The sequence below is a fragment of the Manacus candei genome, unplaced genomic scaffold (assembly GCF_025592945.1).
Source record: "Manacus candei isolate 608988 ecotype Guabito, Panama unplaced genomic scaffold, ASM2559294v1 h1tg000019l, whole genome shotgun sequence".
Lineage (NCBI taxonomy): Eukaryota > Metazoa > Chordata > Aves > Passeriformes > Pipridae > Manacus > Manacus candei.
In genome coordinates, this window is record NW_026138067.1 from 1,916,257 (window position 1) to 1,942,914 (window position 26,658).

General features: G+C 41.3%; 1 protein-coding gene across 1 annotated transcript; it reads right to left on the bottom strand.

Moving 5' to 3' along the window:
• Nucleotides 1-288: 288 nt before the first annotated feature.
• On the bottom strand, nt 289-26,658 carry CDH17 (cadherin 17). The gene is made up of 18 exons (XM_051785359.1): nt 26,501-26,658; nt 23,663-23,732; nt 20,808-20,906; nt 20,013-20,150; nt 18,349-18,487; nt 16,987-17,145; nt 16,142-16,341; nt 14,549-14,680; nt 13,564-13,714; nt 12,633-12,848; nt 11,276-11,352; nt 9,787-9,978; nt 7,851-8,095; nt 6,019-6,149; nt 4,855-5,091; nt 2,854-2,970; nt 2,631-2,747; nt 289-1,143 (listed from the first exon to the last, which is right to left on the bottom strand). Exons 2-18 carry the CDS (start codon nt 23,705-23,707, stop codon nt 1,037-1,039), a joined length of 2,502 nt encoding a protein of 833 aa, XP_051641319.1. The 5' UTR covers nt 23,708-23,732; nt 26,501-26,658; the 3' UTR covers nt 289-1,036.

Genomic DNA, 26,658 nt, shown 5'->3' on the forward strand with positions numbered 1-26,658 from the left:
CTGTCACCAAAAACGCCCTTCTAAAGTCATGCTGTCAGGAGAAAGGCTTTCCTTTCCTGAGTGTCATCCTGTGCTCAAGTACATTTTACTGTAACTAAGATAGAAATGCCTCCAGCAATCATTGCATCTTCAATCAGCTGGACACATCACTTGCCTAAGAGCCATTTTTAATCTGTATTACATGAAAATGAGGGTTAAATACAATAGATAACCAAGCAGCAATGGTTTGCTGTCACGTACGCTCTCCTTTTTTTAATTTATTTTATAAAATAAGCAGACACTAAAAACTTTAAAGAACATTTTTATTCTTATCTAATGTGTAGGGGGTAAGAGCAATATTTGCAGCAGTATGATACAACAACAGATACCCAAGTCTACATGACTTGGCATGGTTTGTTTTTTTAACTTGGAAACTGTAATGAAAGGCCATGGCACTTTACAAACTGGTTCTACTCTGTGGGTATCAAAAATGAAAAACTGAAATGTCACATAGTTAGTACAAATTCAGCATAATGTAAGCAGGCATGACCCAGGACAGATTACAGATTGCAATATGTTTAGGACCTCCTTTGCTGAGAGTTAGAGAGATTCCTATCATTTCACTGGACATCTTCAAAGGCAGTGCAGGACTTTATTCCCTTATCTGCTATTCAGTGACTTACTGAGATGGAAAGAGACAAGCATGTGCAGGTCAATAAAATGTAGTCCTCTGTAAAGTCCATATTTACTTCAGTTGTCAAACAAAGAAGGATTGTCTCATGTTTTGATCCTTGCAGGAGCTCAGCATTTAGTGTTAACACTTCAGTCAAAGCTGATATGCTTATAGTGGCTGCTGCTGAAGACCATGTATGTTTTTTGCTTTGTGACTGAATAGTATGACATACAAAAGTGAGGCCAAACCCCTGGGAGTCTGCTTTAACATGTTTTTATCCTCAGTTTGTGATAGTAGACTTCTGGGCTTTGGGAGCTGCAAAGTTCACTTACTCACAACCCAAAGGGCATTTTTGCCACATTTTGTCACTTGATGAAACAGTCTTTAAGTCAGTCTGTTGAGTTCAGCACTATCTGTTGCATCTTTGTGATGGCTCTTTTCATTTTTCTGTTTGTATTTTATGTGGAAAAATGCACCCCCTAAAATGGCACCTGAAAAACAGAGAGCATTCATCAGTAAAGGGAAGAGAAAACTTTCTAAAAAGGTGTTTCAGCAAGGGCCCTGACATCTGCACTGTAATATCCATGGTGCTTTACCTCTTGAATAGAAACAAACAGCTTTGGGGAATGACCATGAAGCCTTGGACCAATAGCATGGACCCAAGGAGCTGTTGGGCAGGATCAACTGCCCTGGGGCTCAGAGGCCTTCCCCCAGAGAAGAACCTCACCTCGAGGATCTGATCAGATGGCAAAGTGTCTATTTTGGCCTTCCTCCCTTTGAGCAGGGATTTGTCATGTTTGTCATGATAGATGACTGTCCCACTGTAACAGCGTTGGTGCAGCCTCACCTTGAGCACAATGTGCTGTTCTGGGCCTCACAATTGAAGAAGGATGTTAAGGAACGGGAATGTGCCCAGAAAACAGAAACAAAGCTGGTGAAAGAACTGGAAGGAATGTCCTATGATAAGTGGCTGAGGACTTTGGGCTTGTCTAGTTTGGAGAAAAGAAGGTTGTAAGGTGACCTCACTGCTCTCTAGAGCTCCATGAGGAGTGGGAAGAGAGGTGCTGAGCTCTTCTCCCTGGTATCCAGGGATAGGACATGTGGGAATGGTTCGAAGCTGCACCACGGGAGGTTTGGATTGGACATTAGGAAGCATTTTTTTACTGGGAGAGTGGTCAAACACTAGAAAAGGCTTCCTAGAGAGGTGTTCGATGCCCCAAACCTGTCAACGTTTAAGAGGCAATTGGACAATGCCCTTAAAAATATGCTTTAACTTTTGGTCAGCCCTGAAATGGTCAGGCAATGGGACTAGATGATCATTGTAGGTCCCTTCTAACTGAAATATTCTGTTCTATCCTAATACTAAAAAATATTTTGTCTTGTTTTGAAAAAAGTTTTAAGCAACTTGTTGAAGTTGCATCAGCTCGAGCCTGTGAGAACATAATACCATTCAGTATTATGCTTAACAGTGTAACTATACTTTGTTCATGTAAATTCCCACAGTTCAGAGTAACTCTCCATATGAATAAGGTAAACCTAGAAAGCTGAAATAAATGAATAAAATCATAACTATAAGCTACGGGTACAGATATTTTAAGTGTGACATCCCTGAAAACTTCAATATTGTCACTATAATCTGGGTGCCCAAGACAAGGCTCCAATCCCTTCCTTCACAAAGAAAAGGCAGTAGGTAACAATGAAGTGACAATATGCTACAAGTGCAGCAGTTTCTTCTGTCCTAGTTGATTGCTATGCCATTGTATGTTGATTAAAAAGCACAAAGAAAAGAAAGCTAATTTCTTGAGACCAAACACTTAAGTTTTCAGCAATCATGGTACACAATCATGAGATCTCCCCTCTTTCATCCTGCAGCATTCATGACAAAATTTCATCCAACAAGTGAATTAGTGTCAGAAATGCAGCAGCACCACCATATCTCAGAGATCTGGCTTCAAATCAGCCAAGAAAAGTGACTTACCAATGATGAGCAGGACAGCAATTAGAATCCCAATTGCCTGCCCAGCGGTTGGCAAGGAGTGCTGACGCTCTACTTCAACAAAGCACGACTTTTCACTTGAACACTTGCAGATGTTTACTGCAAAAAGAAATGCCATAAGGTTAATGAGAAGTTTAGTAGTTACATTTGGTTAATCATAAATATACCTGCTGTCTTGAAACTAGTAGTTCTGTGCACAGTATACCTTTAAGATGCACCTTGTTTTCCAAAGCTGGCTTTCCATTGTCATTAAGTATTATTGGAACGTTATAAATCTTCTCTTCAAAGTTAGGATGTTTTGGAGAGAGGTAAGCATGAGTAGCTGTAAGTAGGAAATGGGACATTCGTGTCAGCATAAGAAAGAAATTTATCTCAACATTCATACCAGTTGCAAATGTGCTTTTTTTAAGGTTGCTTTGCATGTGATGGTAGTTCCTGTTTTTCCCTGTCTTCCAAGGTCTCATTGGCTTGCAGATATGAATTAAAAAGGGATTATCCAAAAGCCTAGTCTGGCCTCCAGCATAATACAATCATAAAATTTCCTTCCTGATTTCTACACCGACCCAAATCTGACATTGGGTAGTGTAACACTGATAGCATCACATCTAAACCAAGAATAGTCCTCTATACTCATAGAGACCAATACCATCTTAAATTGTTCACAAAGTAATTTAGTAGGATGGGCCACTTACACAGTTGCATCTGAGACACTTTAAAATTTGGAAAAGCCTATAACAGCCACTGAGATCAGATCAAAGTTCTACTAATGTCAGGATCATGTTTTTAGATCAAGTGGAGATTGCGAGCATATATTTTATTTTATTTTTTTCCTTCAACAATTTTCAGCTCAGAGGCTTCTTGAGCAAGATGTAATTTCTTGCTTTGAACTTGTAGAAAATTTAGACAACATCCTGTGACAGCAAGTTCCAAAGTCAATTAGCTCCTCATTCTATCTGCACAGGAAATAACTCCACAAGCTTCATTTAAGGTTCCTAGGTTTGTATACTGGAAGAGAGGGCAAAGAATGAACCTTTGGCCACCATGACCATAGCATTCATGATTTTATAACTCTCTATCATATTTTTTCCCTACTGTCTTCCGAGATAAAAGGTAGTAGCTTACTTTGCTGCTCCTATGCACTTTCTTATATCAGGCTACTCTATAACTCTCATTATTCTTGTTACCCTAAACCTGTTTCCAGTTATACTGCATCTTTGTGGAGATAGAGAGACTGGAATTCAATATTTGAACAAATCATGGATTTATACAAGGGCATAATGGTGTTCTCTGGTTATCTTCTCTGGTTCTTTCCTAGTAATTCTCAATATTTGATCTGCTTTTCTGAACACTGCTGATAAATTGATCTCACGTTTCCGTGAAACTGCTTACAGGTCACCTTCCTGACTCATAATGGCCAGCTCAGCACCCATGATTTCAAAAGTGAGTTTGTGAGTCCAGGGTCCATTAGCTTCTGCTATGTCGTTGTTCAGCCAACTCAGTCTTGCTAGAATGTTCTGAAATTCTTCACACTTGGTTCTTACTCCAATAACTTTGTATATTGAGTAAATTTTGGCTTCTCATAGCATACCTATATGTATTGAATTATGCAGATCCTAGCAAAAAAACCTTTGGAAAACCACACATGAATTCCCTTCACTGCAAGAGCTGACCATTTACTCCAACTCCTGAATTTTAAATTATTATTTATCCTTTCATAACTTGTCCCTTTAACACCATGGCAACCCAATTTTCTCTAGTGGGACACTTCATCAAACACATTTTATGAATTCAGGCAGGCTCTATCAGCCAAGCACTTATCCTTGCGTTTATTGCCCTCTTCAAAGAGTTCCGTTCGGTTTGTGAGGTACGACTTTGTTTTGCGCAGGAAATGTCAGAAACGTACAGTTTGCAAACTGCTCTGTTTCTTTTTCATCAGTGATGTGTAGTCCTTAAGCACATAGTACATGTCATTCTTACCTGCTTCTCCTTTCACAAGTACTCATGAGATTTTAGCTTGCAACACACTACATGTCATCTCTTGAAAAAAATAATTAATGACTTAGGTGTTCTCAACAACCTAATTTTTTTTCTACACGGAATACTGGATATGCAATAACAGGAGTGAAAAGGAATTAAATATTTCTTTATATTTCCCAGAGTACTAAGAGAGTCCCATATCATTGTAAGAGTAACTGTATTAGCTTACCATTGACTTTTGAGATTTCCCAATTATTTCTTGTATTAACATCATCCGCAAGGGAAAATGTAAATTTTGAATAAAACCACTGTTCATCAGCATCAGTAGCTTGAATCAGAGTTCTCTCTCCTCCCCTGACCGGGTAGCAGAAGAAAGCGGGATTATCCTTAACTAAATATGGAAGGTTGTCATTCACATCCTGTAAGTGGAGAATCAAGGATGTTCTGGATTTCTGAGCTGCGTTATCTGTAGAGTTTAACAGAATGCAAAGTTACATGGACATCTTGAATCCGCATGCTGGGTTGTTGCATTTGCAGCTATTCTAGAGGTACCAATAACTATCAACATGTCCAGAGGACAGAAACAAAGCTGGTGAAAGAGCTGGAAGGAAGTGAAGAGTGTCATTGTGTCTGAAGGTTGCAGAGGCAAGGTCTCAGGAGGACCTGAGGAATTCATGGTAGTTGCCACTACTTTTTAACAAGTATGGTTTATTTATCACCAGCTCTTGCTTACTTCAGAGCACTAGCAAGGGTAAGGAGGCAGACAGACCATCATATCTAGTAGTGATCATATCCAAGGTGACCAGTGCTCTTCGGAGCTCTTTTAAGCATGAAACTCCTTAAGTTTCGCACCTCTCTTCTGTATACAGGAAATGCAAGTCAATACTGAAAGATTCTAATGACTGGGATTAGAAGCCCTAATATATTTCAGAGTTGATAGCATATTAGTTTTATTCATAATAGAATGAAATTCTGCACAAGGCTGCAGACTACTCTCCAGGTATGTTTTCAGGAAGCCTAAAGATATCTGTAAGAAAGACTAAAATCTTTACAGCTATAGAGGAAAAAGTGGCAGAAAATGTTGAAGCTGAAAACACTGAAGAAATTCTAACCCTCTTTATATGTCATGTGGCTCAAGCAAATATAAGATCACGTGGTAGCTAACTTCATGAAAACTGTTTTAATCCTCATTACCTACAGCATCAAGATTTCTTTAAGAAAGTTAAAATCTTAAGAAATATATACTTCTAAGGATACATCATAGGATGTATATCTAAGGATACATGTTCCTGTACTTTTCATGGGTTTAGTCATGGGAGGTATGATAATTCCTCATAAAAGAGTGAGGACAGCTGATTCCTCTGTGTGTGTATGTGGTTGTTTCGTCACTTACTCAGCTCTGTTGCAACAACATCTATTGTGTACATTTCTGTTTCTTCTCGATCCAAACGGGAAGCAGTGTATACCTGCCCAGTGATTGAATTAATTCTCAGCCATTTCTTCACATCACCTTCTAAGGAGTATCTTTCGAAAGAAACAGGGAAAAAAAAAATCACATACGCTATCCTGAAGCAGAAAAAGAATCTGACAAAGCAAACTGATTTTAGCCAAGCAGCTTGGTTACAATTGTACTCAAAGACAGGGTTCTTGGAAAAGTCACAGTACTACAGCCAAGCCAGAGATACAGAAGAAGAGAGGCCAAAATCATCCAGAGTAAGAGTGAGAGCAGAACCATGGAAATGCCACCACTACTCCAGTCTGTGTACTTGCAACTTCACTTTCCTCCTAACTGTGAAACCTGGGGTGTTCCTGAGCTTTTGATCCAAAACTGTGCTTCATCCCAACCCCATGTCACTCTCTCCTCATTGCATTTCCCATGCCTTGGTTTCGCTGGGGGCACAAGCCAACGGCTGGGGGGAAGAGGGAGCAATGCAGCCAGACACCCTGCTTTGGATCAGCCAGGGAACAGGATCCCCAGCTGGACTACAGTGGATATCTGCTGCCTGTCTGGAGAAGCTTGACAGAAGCAAGTACCATTGGATAGCCTTGAAACAGAGTGTGCTTTAAACATCACCATATAATTAACTTTATATTATTGTTTAAAAAAACACCAAGGTCTCTAGGTATTTACTTATACAAATTTAATCATGAATATGCCAGTTAAAGCACAGGCACTTGCTTGAGAAGCAACCTGACCTTCTCACTCAAAGGTTTTGTTCTTTCAGTACCCCTTACATTAGAAACAGCATGCTGACATGCTTGTACATCTTCTACTTTTTATACTTTTTATTTTATGCTCTTTAATCTATTTTTTAACACAAATGTGGTTTATGTATTTGTGAATATTTGTCATCTGTCTCTGTCATCATCCCCTGGAGCTTCTGGACTATGTGGCTCACTTTCAAACCAGTTTGACAGAAGGCCAAACGTGGTAAGTTGCCAAAAGTTAGGGGAAAGTAGAAAGCCAGATGAGAAACCTCTGGGAATAAAAATCCACTGGAGGCCTAAGACTTATATTCTACAACTCTATTAACTACTTGGTGTTTTGCTAAATTTTAGTTAAATTTCAATAACTATTTGTTGATTTGTTCAGCATTCCAGCTGAGAATGGTGCAGCAAGAGTCCCAGACTTGCTGTGTAAGGTACATCTACACCATGCAACATGGCACAGGAATTGTCTTGTACAGAGCTTTGCATCAGCAGTAGAAGCAAGCTTATTATCTTTGACAGATGGGAAAGAAAATGAATTAATTGTTAACTGCAGACTTGAGGTTGTGTGTTTTGATGGAGAAAAGCCATGTGTGGTTTCCTGTGTGACATGAAGAGCAGCTACTCTCCTAGTGGTTCTTAAGGGTACGCAGTATATTCTTCATTCATTTGTTAAAGGCATTATGGATATGGAAAACCTGTTATTCTCAGACCAGCTCTGCCTTTTTCCTGGAGAAATATATTGGCCTTCTTCCCTAGTGGTTTTCTGTTTCAAGGGTCCCACCAGCTGATGCTTGTCACAGTACAGAGAGAAATCTGGTCAGAAAAGCACTGTCCAGCAGGTGGGTCACTGGACATCACCCCACCACACCTCTGCTTTCTACTAGGAAACAAGATTTCTGTAAAAAAAAGTATTTTCCTGCATGCCAAATATTGGGCATATTTTCCTCATACCTTCTTTAGAACAATTTTCGAAATACTAAATTCAATGAATTAATTACAGTCACACTTTTTTACCGTACAGAATCCCCCTCAGGATCATAGGCCTCCACAGTCATGACCAGGGTATTAACAGGAACGTCTTCAGACACTTCTTCTTTGTAAACCGGCTTGAGGAAAACAGGTGGCTCATCCTCATTTGTTAAGAAAACTTTAAACAAGGTAAGGGAACTTGAGTTGTACTGTACTCCTGGCACCAGCGGTTCGGGGTTTGTGGCATTGATCACCAGGTTGTACACTGGCTGTGTTTCAAAATCAAGAGCCTGGATTAGAAAAAGAAAAAGGTGCTTTAAGCGATGACCCTGCTGCCATGAAGAGCTTCAGTGAGAAACCACAAAGTCCCCCTCTTATCAAGGAGGAGATTGCATCCCAGATACAGATAAAACAAGGGAGAGCTGTCAGGAGAAAAATGACACTGAGAACAGTCAATTTAAATGAAACCATATGCCTGTTTAGGGGCCTCCTCAACAACTGCATTTTCTAATAATGTTGCCACCTGCCTAAGTTTAATAACTATATCCTGTTTACAGGACTAGTATTTATAGCTCTGTATGAGAAGGCCTCAAAGGAACTCTGGGTGCCAAAGGTCATGCAAGGGTTGTTACACTGCAGAGTTTCTCACAATTGCCTCCTTGGAAAAAAATGACACTGAGGTTGATCCTGAAGATGGTCCACCAAACGCTGCATCTGCCTGCCCTTGGCCTGGCCAGCAGCACATGAACTGGTTGCATACAACATGGTACCCCCCTTGGAAAATGAGCAATAAGTTTTCTGGACTCATAGTCCAAGCACCTTAAGAAGGTTAATTTCAAAGGGAGAGCAATTTTGCTATTGAAATTCGTGGACACAGCAAAAGCATTCTGCCGCGGTCCGAGAAGGGGGGGAGGATGGTGGCACTACACAAGCCCGGGACACGAGGGTGGGGTGCAGGTAGAATGTTTTTGTCACGTGTGCACTCTGTCTTTTGTCAGCTCGGGAGGGGAAAGGGCCAGAACACAGGATGGAGCATGAGACAGGCAAGTGAGGGGACAAACCAAGGTAGGGACAGGGTAAAAAGGGGAGGAACGCAGGTGGAACCAGGGGAGGAAAGGGCGAACGGGGGCTGCCTCCTGTCTGCAGCTTCTCCAGCCAATCGGCAGAGAAACAGGGGAGCAGGGAGGCGAACAGGCCGGGATTTGCCCGGAAGACACAAACTCTGGGGGAACATACAATGTGTGTGTACATAATAACTATAAAGTCTGCATCATAAAGTCCGTTCAATCGCTGTACATATTTTTCCATTTCTGGAATCGTTCCCATTCCGATTCTTGGTCCTCGACAGCATTCCTCATATTCGTGTCTCCAGCATTCAGCATATGAACTGTATCACCCAATGCAGCACATGCTGACCTTGGCTTTGTTGCAGTCAATGTTTCCCTCAGCAGGAACAAACTGTCTCTCCATCCTGACACTGAGACTTGCTAGCCTCACTTTCACCTCCCATTGCAAAAGCCACCAATGGCCCAGAGCAAGAGCAGGGAGGAGAACCTGCCCCATCACCACCCGCCACTACCACCATAGCCTATGGAAGCATTTAACTGGTTTTCTCTTTTCCTATGCAACTGCAAAATCACTCAAATGATGCAATTTTTTGTCTTTATGGTGCAAAAGGACCTACTTTGTTGGCCTTCCTTCTCTGCTGGAGAAAGAGCCAGCAGCCGAGCTGGTGAAGGGAGCTGCTGTTGATGGCTGGTGGTTAGGGGACAGCAAAGGCAGGAGGATGGGGTGTGTGTGTGACCACTTCACAGGTACAGTGCCTGACCCCAGGAGTGAAGCCTTCTGCAGTCTGCACCATGCTTAGAGTGCCCTCACCCCTCCACTAGCCAACACCACTCCCTGCAAATCATCACCAAGGCTGTTACTGTTTATGACAAATAAATAACAGTAAAGGAGAAGAATGAATCCATCTATTCACCTTGTTAATCTTGACAAACCCTCGGTTTGTTTTAGCATCTGTGTCTATAATGAACGTGTTGTTTGGATCTCCTTCCTTCACTTGGTAGATGATGAGGGAACTCCCTGTGTCAGGCTCATCTCCGTCGTGAGCTTGAATTTCTAATATCACAGTTCCTACTGGGACACTTTCTGCAATGGTCACGTTGTGATACTGAAGAGAGAGAGATCATTGAAACATGATACACCAAGCACCATCTGTGGACAAAAACTTGAGCACTACAAGAAGTTTGCAACCCACAAACATGAATGTATTCTAACCCACACCAGCCAAGTGAGGGAGGGAAGTTTTTAGACACACATTTGTCAAAAGTGATGGGATCTATGTTAGTGGGTAGACTACTAGTATAGCAACATTCACAATCCTTCACTTCCTCTGTTGTAACCACTTATGTGGTTCATGCAGTGCTCACAGTAGCATGGACAGCACAGCTCCTCAGTACCCCATGAGCACTCTGGCTACTCCCTGTTAAATATTTAATTGCTCTATGCACCATAGACTGTTGCCACATTAGCATCTCAGCTCCATTGACTCTGATTGATGCATGCCCTCATCCAGAAGCTTCATCCTGAGACCAGCTCCAGTACTGAGGCCTTGAGGCGAGGTGTACAACCTGCTATGTAGGCACCTAGTCTGCATGTGACTATTCTCCCATTGCCATCAACAGAGACCTGGGCAATGCAGTCAGCAAAGCCCCAAAAGCAACAAAGCTTTCCAAAAAGGACACCTACACTGGATGGGCCAGACAGCTGTCCTGAGTCCACTGCCTGCATTGCCTACAAGAATGGTGGGAGCTTGGACACCTATATGTAGGCACTTCAGCCACTTCAGTGTCTGCAAGGGAGGCTTGGGCCATCAGGCAGAAGTCACAAGAGGTCTGCAGGCCTCTCTGCCAGATGCCAGCACCTCCACCAGAGGAAAAGGCAAGAGCTTGATGCCCATTCTGGAACTGAGGGCCAGCAGGTATGTGTTTGGGCACGGATCACTGGACTACTATTCCTAGTCAAACCAAATAGGGCCTTTGATTTCCATCCACCTTCTGGTTGTTTTGGGTGCATTAATACTGTGTTTGGAAGGGAACTTGGGAGATATTAGGTTTTTTCCAATTAGCTATTTAATTAATTTTAAAAGCTTTTCTTTCCCCCTTTTCTTTCAGAATTTACACTTCTGGAATAAACTGCTTTAATAGAATAATTTCTTTCTGTACATGTGGTTTTCCACTGAGCAAATCACCTTAAATTTGAGAATTAACTATGAGTGAGTCCCAGTGTTCACTGTTCAGATAGAGCCTATATACAGGCTTGCAGCAATACTCTGCCTTTATTTTCAGTAGTGGATTACTCTGTTACTTGTTCTGTAAATGGTTATTTTCCCATTTACATTCTACAGACATTGAACATACACTCAAACAATTGTCAAAAGCATCCAAAACAATGTTAAAAATACTCACATCTGATTTTTCAAAGATGGGAATTTGATCATTGATGTCAATGACATGTACTTCCACGTCACAGATTGTTTCAAATGCTGCATGGAAGAGACAAAAAATGTCACAGTAGCCCCTCTGCCAAAAATAACTTTCCTCCAAAACGGTTCACTGTGAGCAAAAGTGAGCACTGTCAGATTGCCCAATCCAAGTAAAGTCCTGCCGTTATAAGAAGCACTTGATCTCAAATATCTCTTGGTCACTGATGACCTCACTCTATCTTATCATTCACCTTTCCAATTTCTTGAGCATCGTCCCATCCTGCTTCATTTTATGTCCTTCACTTTTTAAACCATATCCCTTTACCAGGATGATGATAGCTGTGAATTGTGTTAGCTTTCTCAGTATCACTTTTGTGTGTCAAAAAGTGAGTCCTGGGTTGTTATGCTACCTTATCCTGTTGGCAGGCCATCAGGAAGCACCCTCATTTTTGTTACAGCCAGACTTAAACTTCAAATCTGTGTAAATCTAAGCACTGCCTGAGCAGAGGGCATCCATAGCAAAGGAGGGGTGTGGGTTTAAAGCGTAAAATGTCTGGTCATGTGCTGTTCATATGTAGCTGGATTTTAGTGTTTTACAGATGTGCTTCATGTGCTGAAAGTTAAGGAATATTCTAAGTAAACTGTTTGGATGAAATCTCAGTAAGCATCCAAAACAAATCACCAGCTTTTCCCTCTGCAAGGTTTTCTATCTTCTGCCTAAATGATGCTATTTCCTTTACAGACATGTCACACTTCTTTCTTTACATGCCAGTTCCTCCATCTATAAGTTTTGCTTAGCTATAAAGACTCCAGCACAAAGCTTTAAGCTTTAGCATGACGTTCAATTTCTTTTCCATTCAGTGAACGACAAACAACTCTTGGGAACTTACATAATGGACAAGATTCTTTTCAAAGTTTAATTTCAGCTCTTAATGTTCTCAAATATGTTATCTGGACTGCTGAGCAGCTGTGTTTAATTTCTTGATTTTTTTTCAGTAAGTCCCTTTGAAAGATTTTGGGGGAAAATCACAATCATGATCTCTTCATTTTTTTTATCATGTGGAAGGAAATCTCTCACTGGAGAACTTATTAACAAGCTTCCCAATTTAGCCACACTCTGACCTAGAGCTGGTTTCCTTTCATGCTTGCACTATGAATCATGATTAACTGCCCTGTGTCTCAAGAATGAGGCAAGTACCACACCAGAGCAAGATAGTTTTCAATGCTACTGTCCGTGCAGTGAATCTTCCATGCCTCTTCTCACATCCCTTGGACATTGAGCACGGGGGATGCCAGTGTCAACAGAGCTGTTCCAGTGTTTAACAGCAGGCATTACATACCTCCATCTGTCACCAGCACCTCCAACGAATAGTTGGATGCATAGAACTTGCTTAAGGAACGACCAGTCAACTGCAAAACCCCGGTGTCTTGCTGAATATAGAACAAATTGCTTGTGGGAACTTCAGGAACCTGACTTTTGATTTTGAACCGCAGGCGAGAGTTAAGGGTGTTCTCCTCATCCATGTCTGTAGCAAACAGGGTGCCAATATTGCTTCCTGTGGCAGAGTAGACACCAGAGTCAGGCAGACAATGCAGTGGTCCTGTTTCTCCACAGAGGTATACACTGGCAACAGTGATACCAATGCAAAGAGTAGAGGGTCAGTAAAAATAAAACTGCATGGAAAACATTGTGACAGACATAATAATTTCACTTCTGGGAGTTTTTCTTTTAACATCTCAACCTACTGTTTTAGGGTTGGGGCAGTCCTGAAGGACTTCGATCAGAAGAAGTGGCTATAACAACAGGCACTTCAGTCCTGAAACCAAATAACTGATGTGAAGATTTAGGGACAGACTTGGGTAATGGTCCACTGAAGTCAAAGTCATTGGGGAGTATCTGGACAAGGGAAAATGGTCTCATACCCCTTTTAGAGCCTTATTTCTTGTATTAGTAATAAAAGGGGTGTTTTTCTTTTTACACTCTAAGCAGTTGTCCAAAACTGTGACTGTGAGAAAATGCAATTTTATGTTTTAAATGGAACAGTATTTTTGTAGTAGGTGTCTTGGGTCTGCTCCTCTTAAGTTATTGAAATCCTTTCCACATAAAATACTGAAGTAAAAACAACAGGGTTGTTTGCACTGGAAAACATTTGTCTAGGAGACCTACATTTTACTCTTTGGGATCAGAATTTCTACCTTCATTTGCACTCAGCTGGAAACAATAACAGGACTAGAATGATGTGTATAAATTAATAGAAGCTGTTTTCTTACCTCCAACTTCATTTTCTTGAACTTCAATTACAGTGAGGGCCTGCTTGCACACAGGGGGATTGTCATTAATGTCTTCCACAATAACATGAATTTGCAAAGGCTTGTCCGTCAGTTCTCCCTGGTTGTCTTTTGCGACCACAAAGAATGTATACTGCAATAAGAATAGCACGATTAGATTTTTTTTAATGTCCACTGTGATGATATTTTACATTTAAATATGTAACTAGAGAAGCGTTCCACGCAAATGAAGTATCCTCTCATAAGTGTGTTCAGTATTTTCATTCTGTCAGAACTCTTCCGTTACCTCTCAGTGCCTGAGGTCTGAGTTCTCAAAAGAATTTAAAATTCTTTGACTGCACTCTGGCCCTGCTCTTGCAAAAATTCAAGAAAAACGGGAATAACTCCTTTTTGTCACTTTGGAAATTCATCTGCTACACCTGGAGGTAGAATTTCTCCAGCACATCTGATCTCTGGCCTATTCTGTGCCCAAATTTCCTCCAAGAGCAAAAGGGAACAGAGGGTTTTCTGTCTAAAAGACCTCCAGATGGGAAACTTCAAGGTAACTTTACAGTTGCAATTCAAAGTTAAACTCTGCTTCTGGTGTGGAGAGATCTCTGAGGCTCCTGGGGTCTGAAGCAGTTCTGAAACATCCAAATCTTCTGCCCTCCACAAATGCCACCACCTATCTCTTGCTTATGCACCTACAATCCTGCCATAGGTGATCCATGTTGTACATTGTATATATGCTGTAGGCAGTGATTGCTACTGCCAGCTCGGTGGCAGGGTAACAACCTGAAGGCTGTTCATAATGTTGCACTTTCATATATATCAAATCATTCCCAAACAGAAGTGGCAAGAAACAAAGCTTTTATTCATTTTCCCCCCTCTGCCCTTTCTATTGAGCTTTCTCATATTTACTCCCACACCAATAATCACTTTCCAGCTATGGTCTCTCGCATCAGTGAGGTTTTATGAGTTTACTTACAGTATCCTTTTCTTCCCTGTCCAATGGCTTGGTCACATAAATAACCCCATCCTGACTGATGGAAAATGGGAGCCTGGGCAGCTTTTCTTTTTCAAAAATGTCATAAGTTACATTTGCCTCATTTGACTGCACCTAAAAGAAACCAAAAAAATAAGTCAGGATACGAAGTCAGAAGTGCAGACTGAGATTTAACAGGGATCATTTCTGGACCACAAACAGAAAAGATTGCATTCCTGTTAGTTTCATAAGCCAGAAAAATAACATTTTGGCAGGCTCCTGGTATGAACTGCAGAAAATCAGACTGATAATCCACCTCCGCTCTCTGAATTGTGTGGTGAAGCCATCGTACCCCAGTTTCTCCAGCCATCCAGATAGGATACAACACTTATTTTTTTACGGAAGGGTTTTGTGATACGGACCTAAATTGACACTAATTTATTCCATCTCCTTACACTGGCTCTTCCTGGCTGTTGTTTTGGTTTATGTAATTCAGAGAAGTGAAACAACAAAACAATTATCTGGAACCTATCTGCACATAGGTGTGTGCACACTCTTTGCACGCATCAAAGTCTGTGATGAAAAATCTTTACTGGGGTGCTGCAGATTTAAAATGAAATAAGTACACAGACTGTCAAATTAATGAAGGAGTCAGTATTACTGTTTATGTTTCATACTATAAAGCAGCAACTGTATTTCATTTTTCCCTGGGCAGAATCAACATGTCATTGGCTGCCACATGAAATCTGTATACAAGTGACCCCAGAAAGGATGCACCATTGCATGGTAATCTTTCTTCCATGTGTTTTCACTCTGGACTTCCTTGGTCTGTCACTGAGACTAGTGAGAATAGCATCGAGTCGATTACTCTTGCAAACAGGACCCAGGGAATCCTGCCATGTTCGAGGGATGACGGCATTGAGGGTGTCAGTGCCAAGGCATTTTTCAAAGACAAATATTTCTGAAAGGCTCTTGGTCTGTTAGTTAATATGTACTGATTGCATGCATTGCTATTGGTCTGCAGTTATCAGCAAAATATTTCGTGTTTGCACTGTGAAAAGAGGAATACCATGGGAATGCAGGATGTGAAGGAGGATGTTTCAGTCCTCCCTAGGTACTTTTGATGTAGCAGGTGTGCTACATGATACAAAACTGGTCACATAAGCTGTCCCTGATTGCGGGGGACTGCCCACAGGAGGGCTGTTATGGAGCTTCTCCCCTGCCAAGCTCTTCTGCAGCTGGAAGAATCTAACCTCAAAATAACCTTCAACAGACTAACTCTTGATTTGCCCAAAGCCTGGAGGACCCATGACTGGACTTTGCATCTAAATTGAAGGGCAAAGTCCAATCACTCTAATGTTTGTATTGACTGTACCTCGGTCACCTTCAAATTGTTAACTTTCCTACTAAAAATAAGTCAATGAGACCTGCACTAACAATCATTTCCAAAGGATACCATATGAGAAATAACTGGGAGGTGTTGAAGTCCTTCTGAAGAGCCCAATGTTGAATGTAGTGGGGGAATCTTCCCAGTTAGCTGGGAGGAAACGACTCTGTGGCACCAAGAAGTGCAGGGAGTGTGGCCAAGGAGCCTACCTGGCTGATGTTGACAGGATGGACCTGGGTTGAGTTTTCTTGGATGCGGATGGTGGGGGGAGCTTTCCACAGGCTATCCTTCACATGGATGATCACATCGGCACTGCTGGTGAAAGCATTTGTTGACATTCCTGCCATGTCCTTCACGGAAACAACAAGTGTGAAGGTGTCCTGCTTTTGAGGATCTAAGTAATAAGAGCCTAGAGACAGAGCAAAGAGCCAAGTGAAACGATGCAGAGGGTGTAGGGATGTTTCATCTCCCCGTTGCCTCCTTCATGCACTGTTTCTTTATTTGCTTCAGACTCACTCCTTAGATGGTCCTCTGTGACAAATCTCAGCAAGCAGTTTCTCTGAATGACGCAGCACAGCATCATGTAGATGTAATCCTATGAGACCTCTGTGCTGTGGTCTCATATTGTGCAGATGCCCTTACTCCAGTTAAGCACTTGTTCAGCCCAGCAGAAGAGACAGGCATTTCTAAATCATTGCAATTTAGTTGGGATCACATGGCTGGTTGAGTTTCCTCTGCATTTTTCATGTTACTGCTTTTGGTTCTCTAGATTTCAAGGAAGAGAATTAATCCCAAAATATGACATACTGTAGTCCTGTGAGCCAGAGGATCTATTTCTCTTCTCAGTGTACTTTTAGATCCCAATATACATTTCTGCTAACTTCTCTTGTATTTGGTGGGACACAAAACAAGCTCCCCAAAACCAGGGGCTCAGTGGAGTATGTCCCACTGACTACATTTATTCAGAATGTAACATCAGACCTGTGTTGTTTTGTTCCTATGTACACCCTGGAACTCATGCTTGCTCTTTGAAAACAAGAATCTTTTTACATACCTGTCCTACTCGGTGAGATGGCTCCTGTTACATTATCGATCTGGAAAAGCATTTCTTTATAAGGGTTGGGAAAGTGATGGAGAATGCTGTACGTCAGCTGTGCATGGGGAGTTGCAGGATCATCGCGGTCAGTGGCATGGACATACATGAAGGGTTTGCCTATTTGGATTAGAGAAGAAAAAGTGGTAAGAGAAGAGACTGAAAGCTCAACATATAGTCCATTCAAGTCAGAGCTCTCAAGCCAGAAAGGCAGCTTATGGGGAAGTACCATTGATTCATATTTCATCTCTCATGGGAAGCCATGACTGCGTGTAGAGATTACACTGACTGCATGTCATCCCGCAGGTCCCCTCCTCCCATCTCCACCAGTAGGATCACAATAGATGTGAAGACCAGTAGATGAAGAAGGTGACAGAAGTTAAATCAGCAGAGAGCTATCTACCACATAAGAGTGCCTGAACCCAGAATGCAGCTCACTGGTATCTCTCTTTTAAGGACACTTGGCAGTTTTTACACAAATCAGTTCAACTCAAAGCACCTCGATAAAAGTGACCTACAGCTGTGATGCAGTTTTAATTAAAGGAACAATTCTACAGTGAAAAAATATAGAAATACATGGTAATGTAACTCAAATTTTACCTTTTGAGCACCAATGTAAATTTCAAAATATTTCTGACTTGGATGCAGTTAAGAATACAGTAATATATTTCAGAATGATTTTCTGACCCCCCAGAGGTTTATATGCATATTCTTTAGTGAAAGTTTCTTCTTGTGTCCGTAGTCACAGTGATAACAGTAGTATGAGTCTTTTGTTTCATTTCCAAGATGAAATTGCTCTTTGATATTTTTCTGACTCATGGACTGGATCACTGCAATCCATAATCTAAGACTCTCTTCTAAATACTAAGGTTCAGTCCATGTTCTGAGAAGCATCAGTTACAGAAAACATGTACCCCATATGTACCCTGGCATTTTATTTCGCTGATGTGCAAAGAGTTACATATTTTTAGCATTCTCTTTCTGTGTAGTCTTTGGCAACCTTTACACTTTAAACTCCTTCTAGCAGAGGAGTTTTTTTCAGTGCAATGGAGAAACCAGTCATATTTGCCTGCTAAGTGATACTTGCAAAGCAATAAGTACTATGAAATATTTTTGATTACAGTCATCTCTTTGCACTACATAGTGGTGACCTCTTTGCCTTTTTATCATATTTATACAGGTTTTCATCCTTATTTTGTACAGTCCTGTGGGAAGGAAAACCGGTAATTTTGTAGCTTGTTGAAATATAGCACCCACTTTATCTTCCTGTTTAATTTACCTACCTTCCTATAAACTATAATATTTAATTATTAAGATAATTACCTGGACGAGAGTTCTGCCTCACTACTCCAGTATATGTTATCTGGTCAAATTCTGGTGGGTTGTCATTGATGTCCTCCACATATATTGTAACAGCATATGGACCTTTCACTACATTTCCATTTACATCCAGACTTTCCACCTTATTTCAAAAAAGAAGCAACAGCAACAAATATTTTCATGTAGGTAAATTAGAAGTCATAAATTAACATAAGGATGTCAAATGTCAAGTCATTCCTACTGTGACACAGGTCTGGTGAGAGTCATCACTGGGTAGCTCCCTCTACAAGGACAAATTCGCCACTGTAGCTCACTGGTAATAATTTGCCACAGTATATAATGCCAACAAAACAAAAGAACCCACTCGTGCTTCTGATGGCACTTTTCAGAGGACAATTTCTCACTTCCAGGCTCAGTAGACAACTTGTATTTTTGCACAGCTCAGAATTTATGTCTTTCTTTAAACAGAAACATATACTTCCTAAAGAACAAGTAGAAAACTCAACATGACATAGTATTTATAAATAATTGCTATTATAAATATCAACCAGTTAAATAGGTTGATCTAAAGGTTAGTAAAGAAAAATTAATTCTTATTTTTAATTACTTTTTTTCCAACAATTTGGCTTCTTATTCTCCAGCATTCTTTGACTTTAAAGCACCAAGTATATACTACATCTGTCAGACTTTATTTTATTTGCACATAGTAGACAAAATCATGATTATTTATGCCTAAACAAGCATAATTTTTTAGTTCTGTCATCACTTCTTGTCTATAAATGATTCACATGCTTAGGATTAATGTCTGGAGCTAGAAAATTGTCCTCTCTAATTCCAATCCAAGGGTGCTTTAGAGCTGAGAACTTGAAACCATTAAACCCGAAGTGTTAGACTTTAGAAAGATAGCTAAGGTTAGCTAAAAAATCATCATGTACTTTGTCTGTTCAGATACTGATCCTCTCATGGTCATTTCCTTCTCAGTTGCTAGTGCCTCAGAAAAAAACACCACCTATTTTGACACAGAATAACAGCACAAGGCTGTACTGAGACCAAAAGACTGCCTATCTGCTGTCCCACACCCAACAGTGTTTACAATGAGATCCTAATAAAAATGGTACAATAGCAGGACAAGTATACAAAGCTTTTTCCTTTAATAGACTCCAACATGTGCAAAACAGCTTTCTGCTGTTATCTAACATAGGTTAGATCTGTATATCTCTGTCTAAATGTCTTTTACTCACACAATTTGTTACCATGCAGATTATAGCCTTCCTAAATAGATTACAATAGTTTATTTTCCCGCTCCAGACATGGAATTCACCCTATCAGTCTTCAGGGATAACAAACAAAACTCATTCATGAGGCCAGATTTCACTTCCAGTCAAGTATTCCCATATTTTAAGAGAGTTAAAGGACTGGTGTTGGCATCAGGATAACTTTTGGTTTCTCAATACAGTTTTCCTCCGCTAAGGAGCATTTTCCTGCTCAGCCTTTCAGAACTATGAAACCATGTGTCTTCCAGCAAAGCTCAATGTTAAAAGTGAAAATGCTGTCTGTAAACATAGACAAAATAAAGAATTGGAAATTTCAACAGTTTTCTATTAATTTCAGGTTTACCAAAAGAGAGCGAATTTACTCTCTCTTTCTGATTTTCATTGAGTCTTTACCTGCAGCCAGTGCACGGGTTTGGTCTCCCAATCCAGAGACCCATTGAGATACAGGATGCCCTTCTCCGGCGCAATGTCTATTATTCCGTCTTTATCACCAGACAATCTGAATGTCACAGCAGGTGGCTCAGATGTGAACTAAAATGGAAAAAAATCAGAGGGAAAATCATCCTTTTTCAACGTTTTCACCATAATAAAAATCATTCTGTGCTTTTGTGACTTTTAAAATCTATTGCCAGAAGTGTGCTTGGCTGGGAGAATGATATTCTGAGAGTCTGCTCGAACAAATCTGCTCTTTTCTGATCCTCAACAGAGGAATTTTCACATTATTTCCTTAATGCTGCAAGAAATCCCAACTGTAGTTTGTTTCCAAAGCAAACGTCTGCTTTAGGACAGGGTTTTGTCTGAGCACGGGAATGGAAAAATGTGACACACATTCTCCATTTGCCTGGAAGCTGGATCTGTCCTCTGGTTATGGTTTTGGGAAGAAGAAAACCTCAGAGTCAAAGGAAAATTATGACACAATTTACATGGAAACCCATTCCCTAGGAATGCTGATTTTATTAATCTCTGTCTTAGGATATTCTCTTAAAAATGTGTTTCATAGAGGGGGTTGTCTCCTGTTGTTTGCATGTAGACTCTCTAATTCCCAGAGAGAGGAATTAAAAATTAATTTCAGATCCTCTTGGGGGACTGTTCTTCCCACCAACACAGATGACAACACTCCATATGTGGTCTCTGAGTGCAGGCTATGGGGGTTTTCACCAGAGTGGATAACAAGAGACACTTGATTACCTGGTAAAGGATGCGCACACCCCCTCCTTCTGGAATAGAGAAATTCATGTCCTTCAGAGGCCCAGTTACATGCAGGTCCCCCAGATTAAGGCACATAGCCTGTGAGAGAGAGAGAAAAGAATAGAGGAAAACAGCTGAGGGTTGTCTGCTGTCACCATGCACAAACAGCAGCTTTCCATTACTGAGCTTCTTGCGAGTTATTTTGCTGTAGTATAACAGCAGAGACTCTTGCTGGTTTGCACTGAACATCTCCAGGTTCTTTAGTGCACATCCATATTTAAAAGCAGTTGTTATTTATTAATTAATTTGAGAACAAACACCTACCCCCTGCCCTTTTCTAACCACTACATAATTAAATGAGATTTGATTTACCTTCAACAGCAAACAGAAGCAGCAGAGATGAATGTAGACTGAGACCAAAAGAAAGTTTAGAAAATTGTTGCTGTATCACCTCTGTGTCCCCAGCAGGACCATCTATGTCCCATCTAGAGTCCCATCTAGGAGTCAAAAAGTCTTGTGGCAACTAATGTGTCTGGAGGCCAAATGCCACACCCGGGGATGGGGAGGAATAGGGACTGCACCCCTCATAATTTCCTCAGTAATTCAAATCTTTTTTTGTAAGGGAACAAGGTGGACCTCTCTGGGTCCCCTACCTCATCACCCTCAGTGCCATAGCCACCTGGACCAGTCACTACAGCCCTGTGCCTTCACATCAGTTGCATATGAGTGCAAACCACAGACAGAGCAAACATGTCCTCCTGATCTTTGTCTTCTACCTGCTGGCAAAAATGCCATATGGTTCTGTCTCAGCCTCTGTCTTTTTCTTAATGTCTGGCAATATCTTCACATCATGTTTTTTCTGCTGATTTTTTAATGACTGTTATAACCACCACTCCCTAGTGCCCCAAGACCTCCAGACACACTTCTGCCCTAGTGTTTCAGGGCTGTTCCTTTTTTCAAACAAAAAAGGTAAAGCAAAAATGAGCCTCCAAGGGCAGCCCTTGCACACAAGACAATTCAGACTGTGGTTCGGATAATCTATCTATTTCTCCAAAAGCAAGACCAAACTCCCCTGAATACCTACTCTTCACTCCCTGTCTTGCCAATGCTGAGAATCTGCCTGCCAGAATTAGGGCTCCAGCTTTTGGCTGCACAGGCAAAATTCCCTTTCTTCCAGAGTAAAAATTACTTTATTATGCTTTACACATTTAGAGTCCCAGGGCCACCCTGTCCAACAGCCCATGGAGTTGAGCTCTGGGAGTGCGTGTTCTCTGCTGCATGACTTTTCCCCTGGATTTGGTCCTATTGCTGCTGGGACAGCTATTCAACCTCTCACAGAAAAGCACAGTCTACATACTACCAAGGGAAAACTTAATTCTGCCTATGAAAAAAACATAGCTAAGTTCAGCACAATTTACCCTAAAGCACTGCTCTGTGTGTGTGTGTCACAAGTGGTGTTTCAATAAAGCCAGATTCTCCTTAATAATAGCCAGAGATGTTGCCTTCTTCGCCTACAAGGGTTTGTGACTCCCTTTGCCAACAGGAAAAGCAGAGTACTGTGAGAGATGGGGAAGGAGGGGGAGGGATGCTAATGAATTCTAGTGTCAAAAGAAAAATATGAAAAAAAGCCATCTAATAGTTACACATCCAGGAAAGAGTAGTTACAGCTTCCTTTTACTGTTTTTGCTAAATGCCGACTGCTGGTCTCTGCCACAGACATGATAACAGGACCCTGAATCTGACCTGCTAAGGCTGTTCCCGTGTCACAGAAGTGAGCACAGCCTGGAGGCGTTTCTCAGAGCCATTTTGTGGACAGATTTTGCTTGATCCTGTTCCTTGCCATGAAGGAACAAAGGCTGATGCTATAAAACCCAACGAGTTCAAAGTGCAGTCTGTGAAGCAAGTAAGAGATATCACCTCTCTCGATTAAAATTATTTTATGTGGACCATAAATATTTTCAAACTTATGTCTATAGCATGAATCACCACTCAGGAGTGAAAGGGAAAAGACACTTTACTCCTTGGTCCATATCCAGTGGCATCCCTTCTGAAGATGGCTATAATGCCTGTGGAGTGGTTGCATGGGGGGGTCAGCACTGCCGTGGGCAGCAGCTTTTGCAATAAGAAGGAAAAAGGAGGTGCTCACTATGGCACATCAGTCCCACCCCCCAGGGTGTCCATATTCTAAGGCATTTTTTACTGAACTTGAATTTTACTCTTTTTTTAAACCTTTTATCTTAATTTTGATTGTGAAGTAGAAGCCATCACTGCTGTAGCCTTTACAAACATCGTTAAATCTATTGAATTAATACATGAGGTCCATAAATAACATAATTAATATATTTCAGTTCCAGAAAATCCTCTGAAAAGGGATTCACACAGACAGAATAATGAGGATACATAATTAATGTGCACAGTTTAAACTATGTGCCATTATAAGTCTTAGAATACATTTAATATGTCATCACACATATGGATTATAATACAGAACACATGATACAGATGTCTTCACTGTTTGGTGATTTATTCCAGTATTTTTAAATCTTTTCAAGTATGAAATCCAGTTACTGGAAACAGTGATATCTAAAGATGAAGCACAAGAGGCAAAATAGGTAAATTGGTGCCTTTCGGGCTATTTAAAGTTTTTTTTCATAATGATTATCTTCTTAGCTTTTGGCTGTGAGATTGCACACACATTTTGGGGCCCCCCCTCCCACACCCAGAGTTACAGCCCCTCTGATGGCATAACTGCCAGCCTAACCTGCAGGCTGGCATACCCCATGGATTAGAGTTCAGAGGCTCACAGGTAACCTTTGCCATTTGCTCCAGATAAACAAAGAAAATCTGTAACTCACCGAGTGAATGACAAGCAGAAATTGAAGTACACACAGCTTAAGCATACTGGAATATGCTTTGCTTCAGGTCCTGCAAAGAAGAGATGACAGTCACTTTAATGCCATAGAGTTGGCCCAGTCTATTTGCAAACTAAGGCAACAGCTGAGCTTTCCTGAAGCTGCAGGGAGAGAGCTGAGGAGTGAGCTCTGAAGAGCCAGGGGCAGCTCTGCCCATGGGAGGTAAGATCGCTGGTGTTCCAGGCTGTCCAGGAAGCCTGTGCCCATCAGAGCTGTGCTCAATGGTGCAAGAGGTGCCACATGTTGTGAGAGCCCCAAAGAGCTGTCAGAGATTGAACCCAGCACACAAATTTAAGCCATGCAACCTCATTGTTACAATGATTCTGTCACGCAAGCCCCATTTTCGTTTCCCCTTTGCTGAACACAACAACATGTTCACAGGAAAAACACAACCACAATAAGATGAAAGTCTTTCAGGGACCACTCTTAAGGTATCTGTCTTCTGGTTCCTAAAAAACAACTGTTTGCTTCAGCTTGCAGATGCAGAGGAAGTCTGAGGTTATCTGAATCCCTTAAAACAACACAGTTACTGGAAATGAAATTTTCAAGTCCAAGGAGCATTTGTCTGCCTCAAATTTCAGAGAAATGCTGAGCACACACTTCCACGACTTGTGTTACATCCTCCTGAAAACTTGATGGGTTTCTCACAATGAAATCCTACTTTCTCACTACTTCTAGATTTTAACAAAGAAGAAGAGGCTGTTTCTGAAGAAAGGTGAAGCTGATGTACTGTGTTGCCATCTTCAGTGGTGCTCCGTGTTATGTGGCTCACACCTACAGGTACTGGGGGAGTGGGTTGCTTCAGTTGGATACAGCATGTTCCTAATAATGCCAAGGTCGAGGGTTCAATCCCCATACCAGGCCATTCACTTAAGAGTTGGGCTTGATGATCTTTGTGGGTCCCTTCCAACTCAGAATATTCTGTGAATATCCTTCACCCACCACAGCTCTGTCCCATGGAGCCTCCCAGGGAGAAGAACACAGTGTGGAGGCACAGCTCCCTTCAGACACCTTTCTGCTTGGGCTTCCCATCATGCTGTTTTCTTCCCCCTCCTTTTCTTTCCTCAGTGGCTGACCCAAAAGGGGACCTTTACATACAGAAACCACTGCCCACATCGCTGTTCTCTCTAGCACTCATTCTAGGACATGCTACAGGACTTTATCTTCCAGATCCCATTCTAAGCAGGGTTATATATGTGTGCAATTACACCCTTTGAAATTGCTAGGCTCTTTCCTTGGGCTGGAGCTAAATGTATGAGTACTGGAAGAAAATAATATGACATTCCTTTGAAAATGGAAGTGACCAGGAAAATCATTAAATTTATCAGGAAACAAATGCTGAAGTTGAGCTCCCTGTAGCTGCCTGGCAGGGATGCCTGTCGAGCAGGTCCCTCACTACCCTCCTGAAGCCAGAGGAGGTGGCACAGGCAGGGCAGAGAGAAGGAGAAGACGCTTTGAAGCCTCTGGAAGGACACTTTGAGCCAGGACTGCTGCTGATATTTCCGTTAGATAGTCAATGAAAATTCTTTCAATTTCTCTGCCTGTACAACAACCTCTCCACTCCCCTCTTGTCGATCTCTTCTGAATACATTGGCCAGTTTCAGCTGCACTTAATAGCAAAAAACTCATTTGTTACTAATTTGGGGAGCCAGGTAGGACAGAGGACCCAAGGCGCAAGGCTGCATTTTGTGCCCAGCGTGTACCTGGCAAGGGAGGCACAGCTGTACATGCCCCTTGGCCAGCCAGCAGTGGAGGGACACCAGGAAGCTAAAAGTACTGGCGGAGACCAGCAGGCGATAGGAGAAAAGGGTATGGTGTGGTCTGGGATACCATGGTCTGCATTAAGGGAAAAGAGAAGGAGCAAGGCCTGCTATGGAGAGGAGAAAGTTTGAGGAAAGGGACACATGCAGCCTTACTAGAGGGGTCAGAAAATGCTGGAAAATGCACTCCTTCATGTGGCTGCCCTGCAGCCCTGTGTCACAGCCAGGTTCTTCTGTCCAGATCCAACTATGAAATGCAACAGTGGAAATACAGCCATTTCATAGTTTGCATGATAAGTGCCTTTGCTGTTTCCTTTTCTTTGAACATAAACATCCTTTCCTTATATCATGCCATTTGAAGTGCATGAAGATTAGCCCTTGAACATTAATTTTTGGCTGGAAACTCTTACCAAGTCTCATGAAGCATTGCCCTGCCAAGGACCAAAGACCCAAATGCATACTCCTCTGTCACTCATAATAGAGTTTCAGTATATATAGATTCATACAAAAGTTTTCAGTAATAGGCAGTTTCAGAATTAGAATAATATCAGCTCAACCAAATGCAGCCTGGAGTTTGGCTGAGGATTGGAGCTATATTTTCTCCTTCATTTCTTAGCTTCATCTCAGTACTATATCCCTAATAATTCCTTATAGTTCTCATGACTGAATAGAAATATCTAGGATAACCATCATAGAAACATCCCAGTGACTTTCAATAATAAACATTCAGAGAACAAAGAATATTCCCCGAGGTTAAAGATCAGTAACAATCACAAGTATTTGGTTCCATGGAAAAAAATACTATTTTCTTTAGTTGATTGATTTCAGATGTTCAAATTCAGCAAAGAGAAAACAGAGGAAATCGATCCAAATCAAATACAAACCAGACTAAGCCTTAGCACAGCAGTCATCCATTCACAGGGACAACTGAGTTCCTAACGCTGTCTGAAAATCCTTTAACAAAACCCTTGTTTCAGCTTTTAAAATCTTTCTGTTAAGTAGCAGTTAGATCATCCCTTACCTGCGACATGAAAAGCTTATTTTGTTCTAAAAATGCTTCTTTCTTTCAGCTGTGGGAATCACCTTTGCACAGGTTGGCAGTGTCTGTCTGTGCTTATCCACACAGTTTATAGTTCTTCGGACTTGCCTATAGAGATTCCGCAGCTCAAACATTAACTG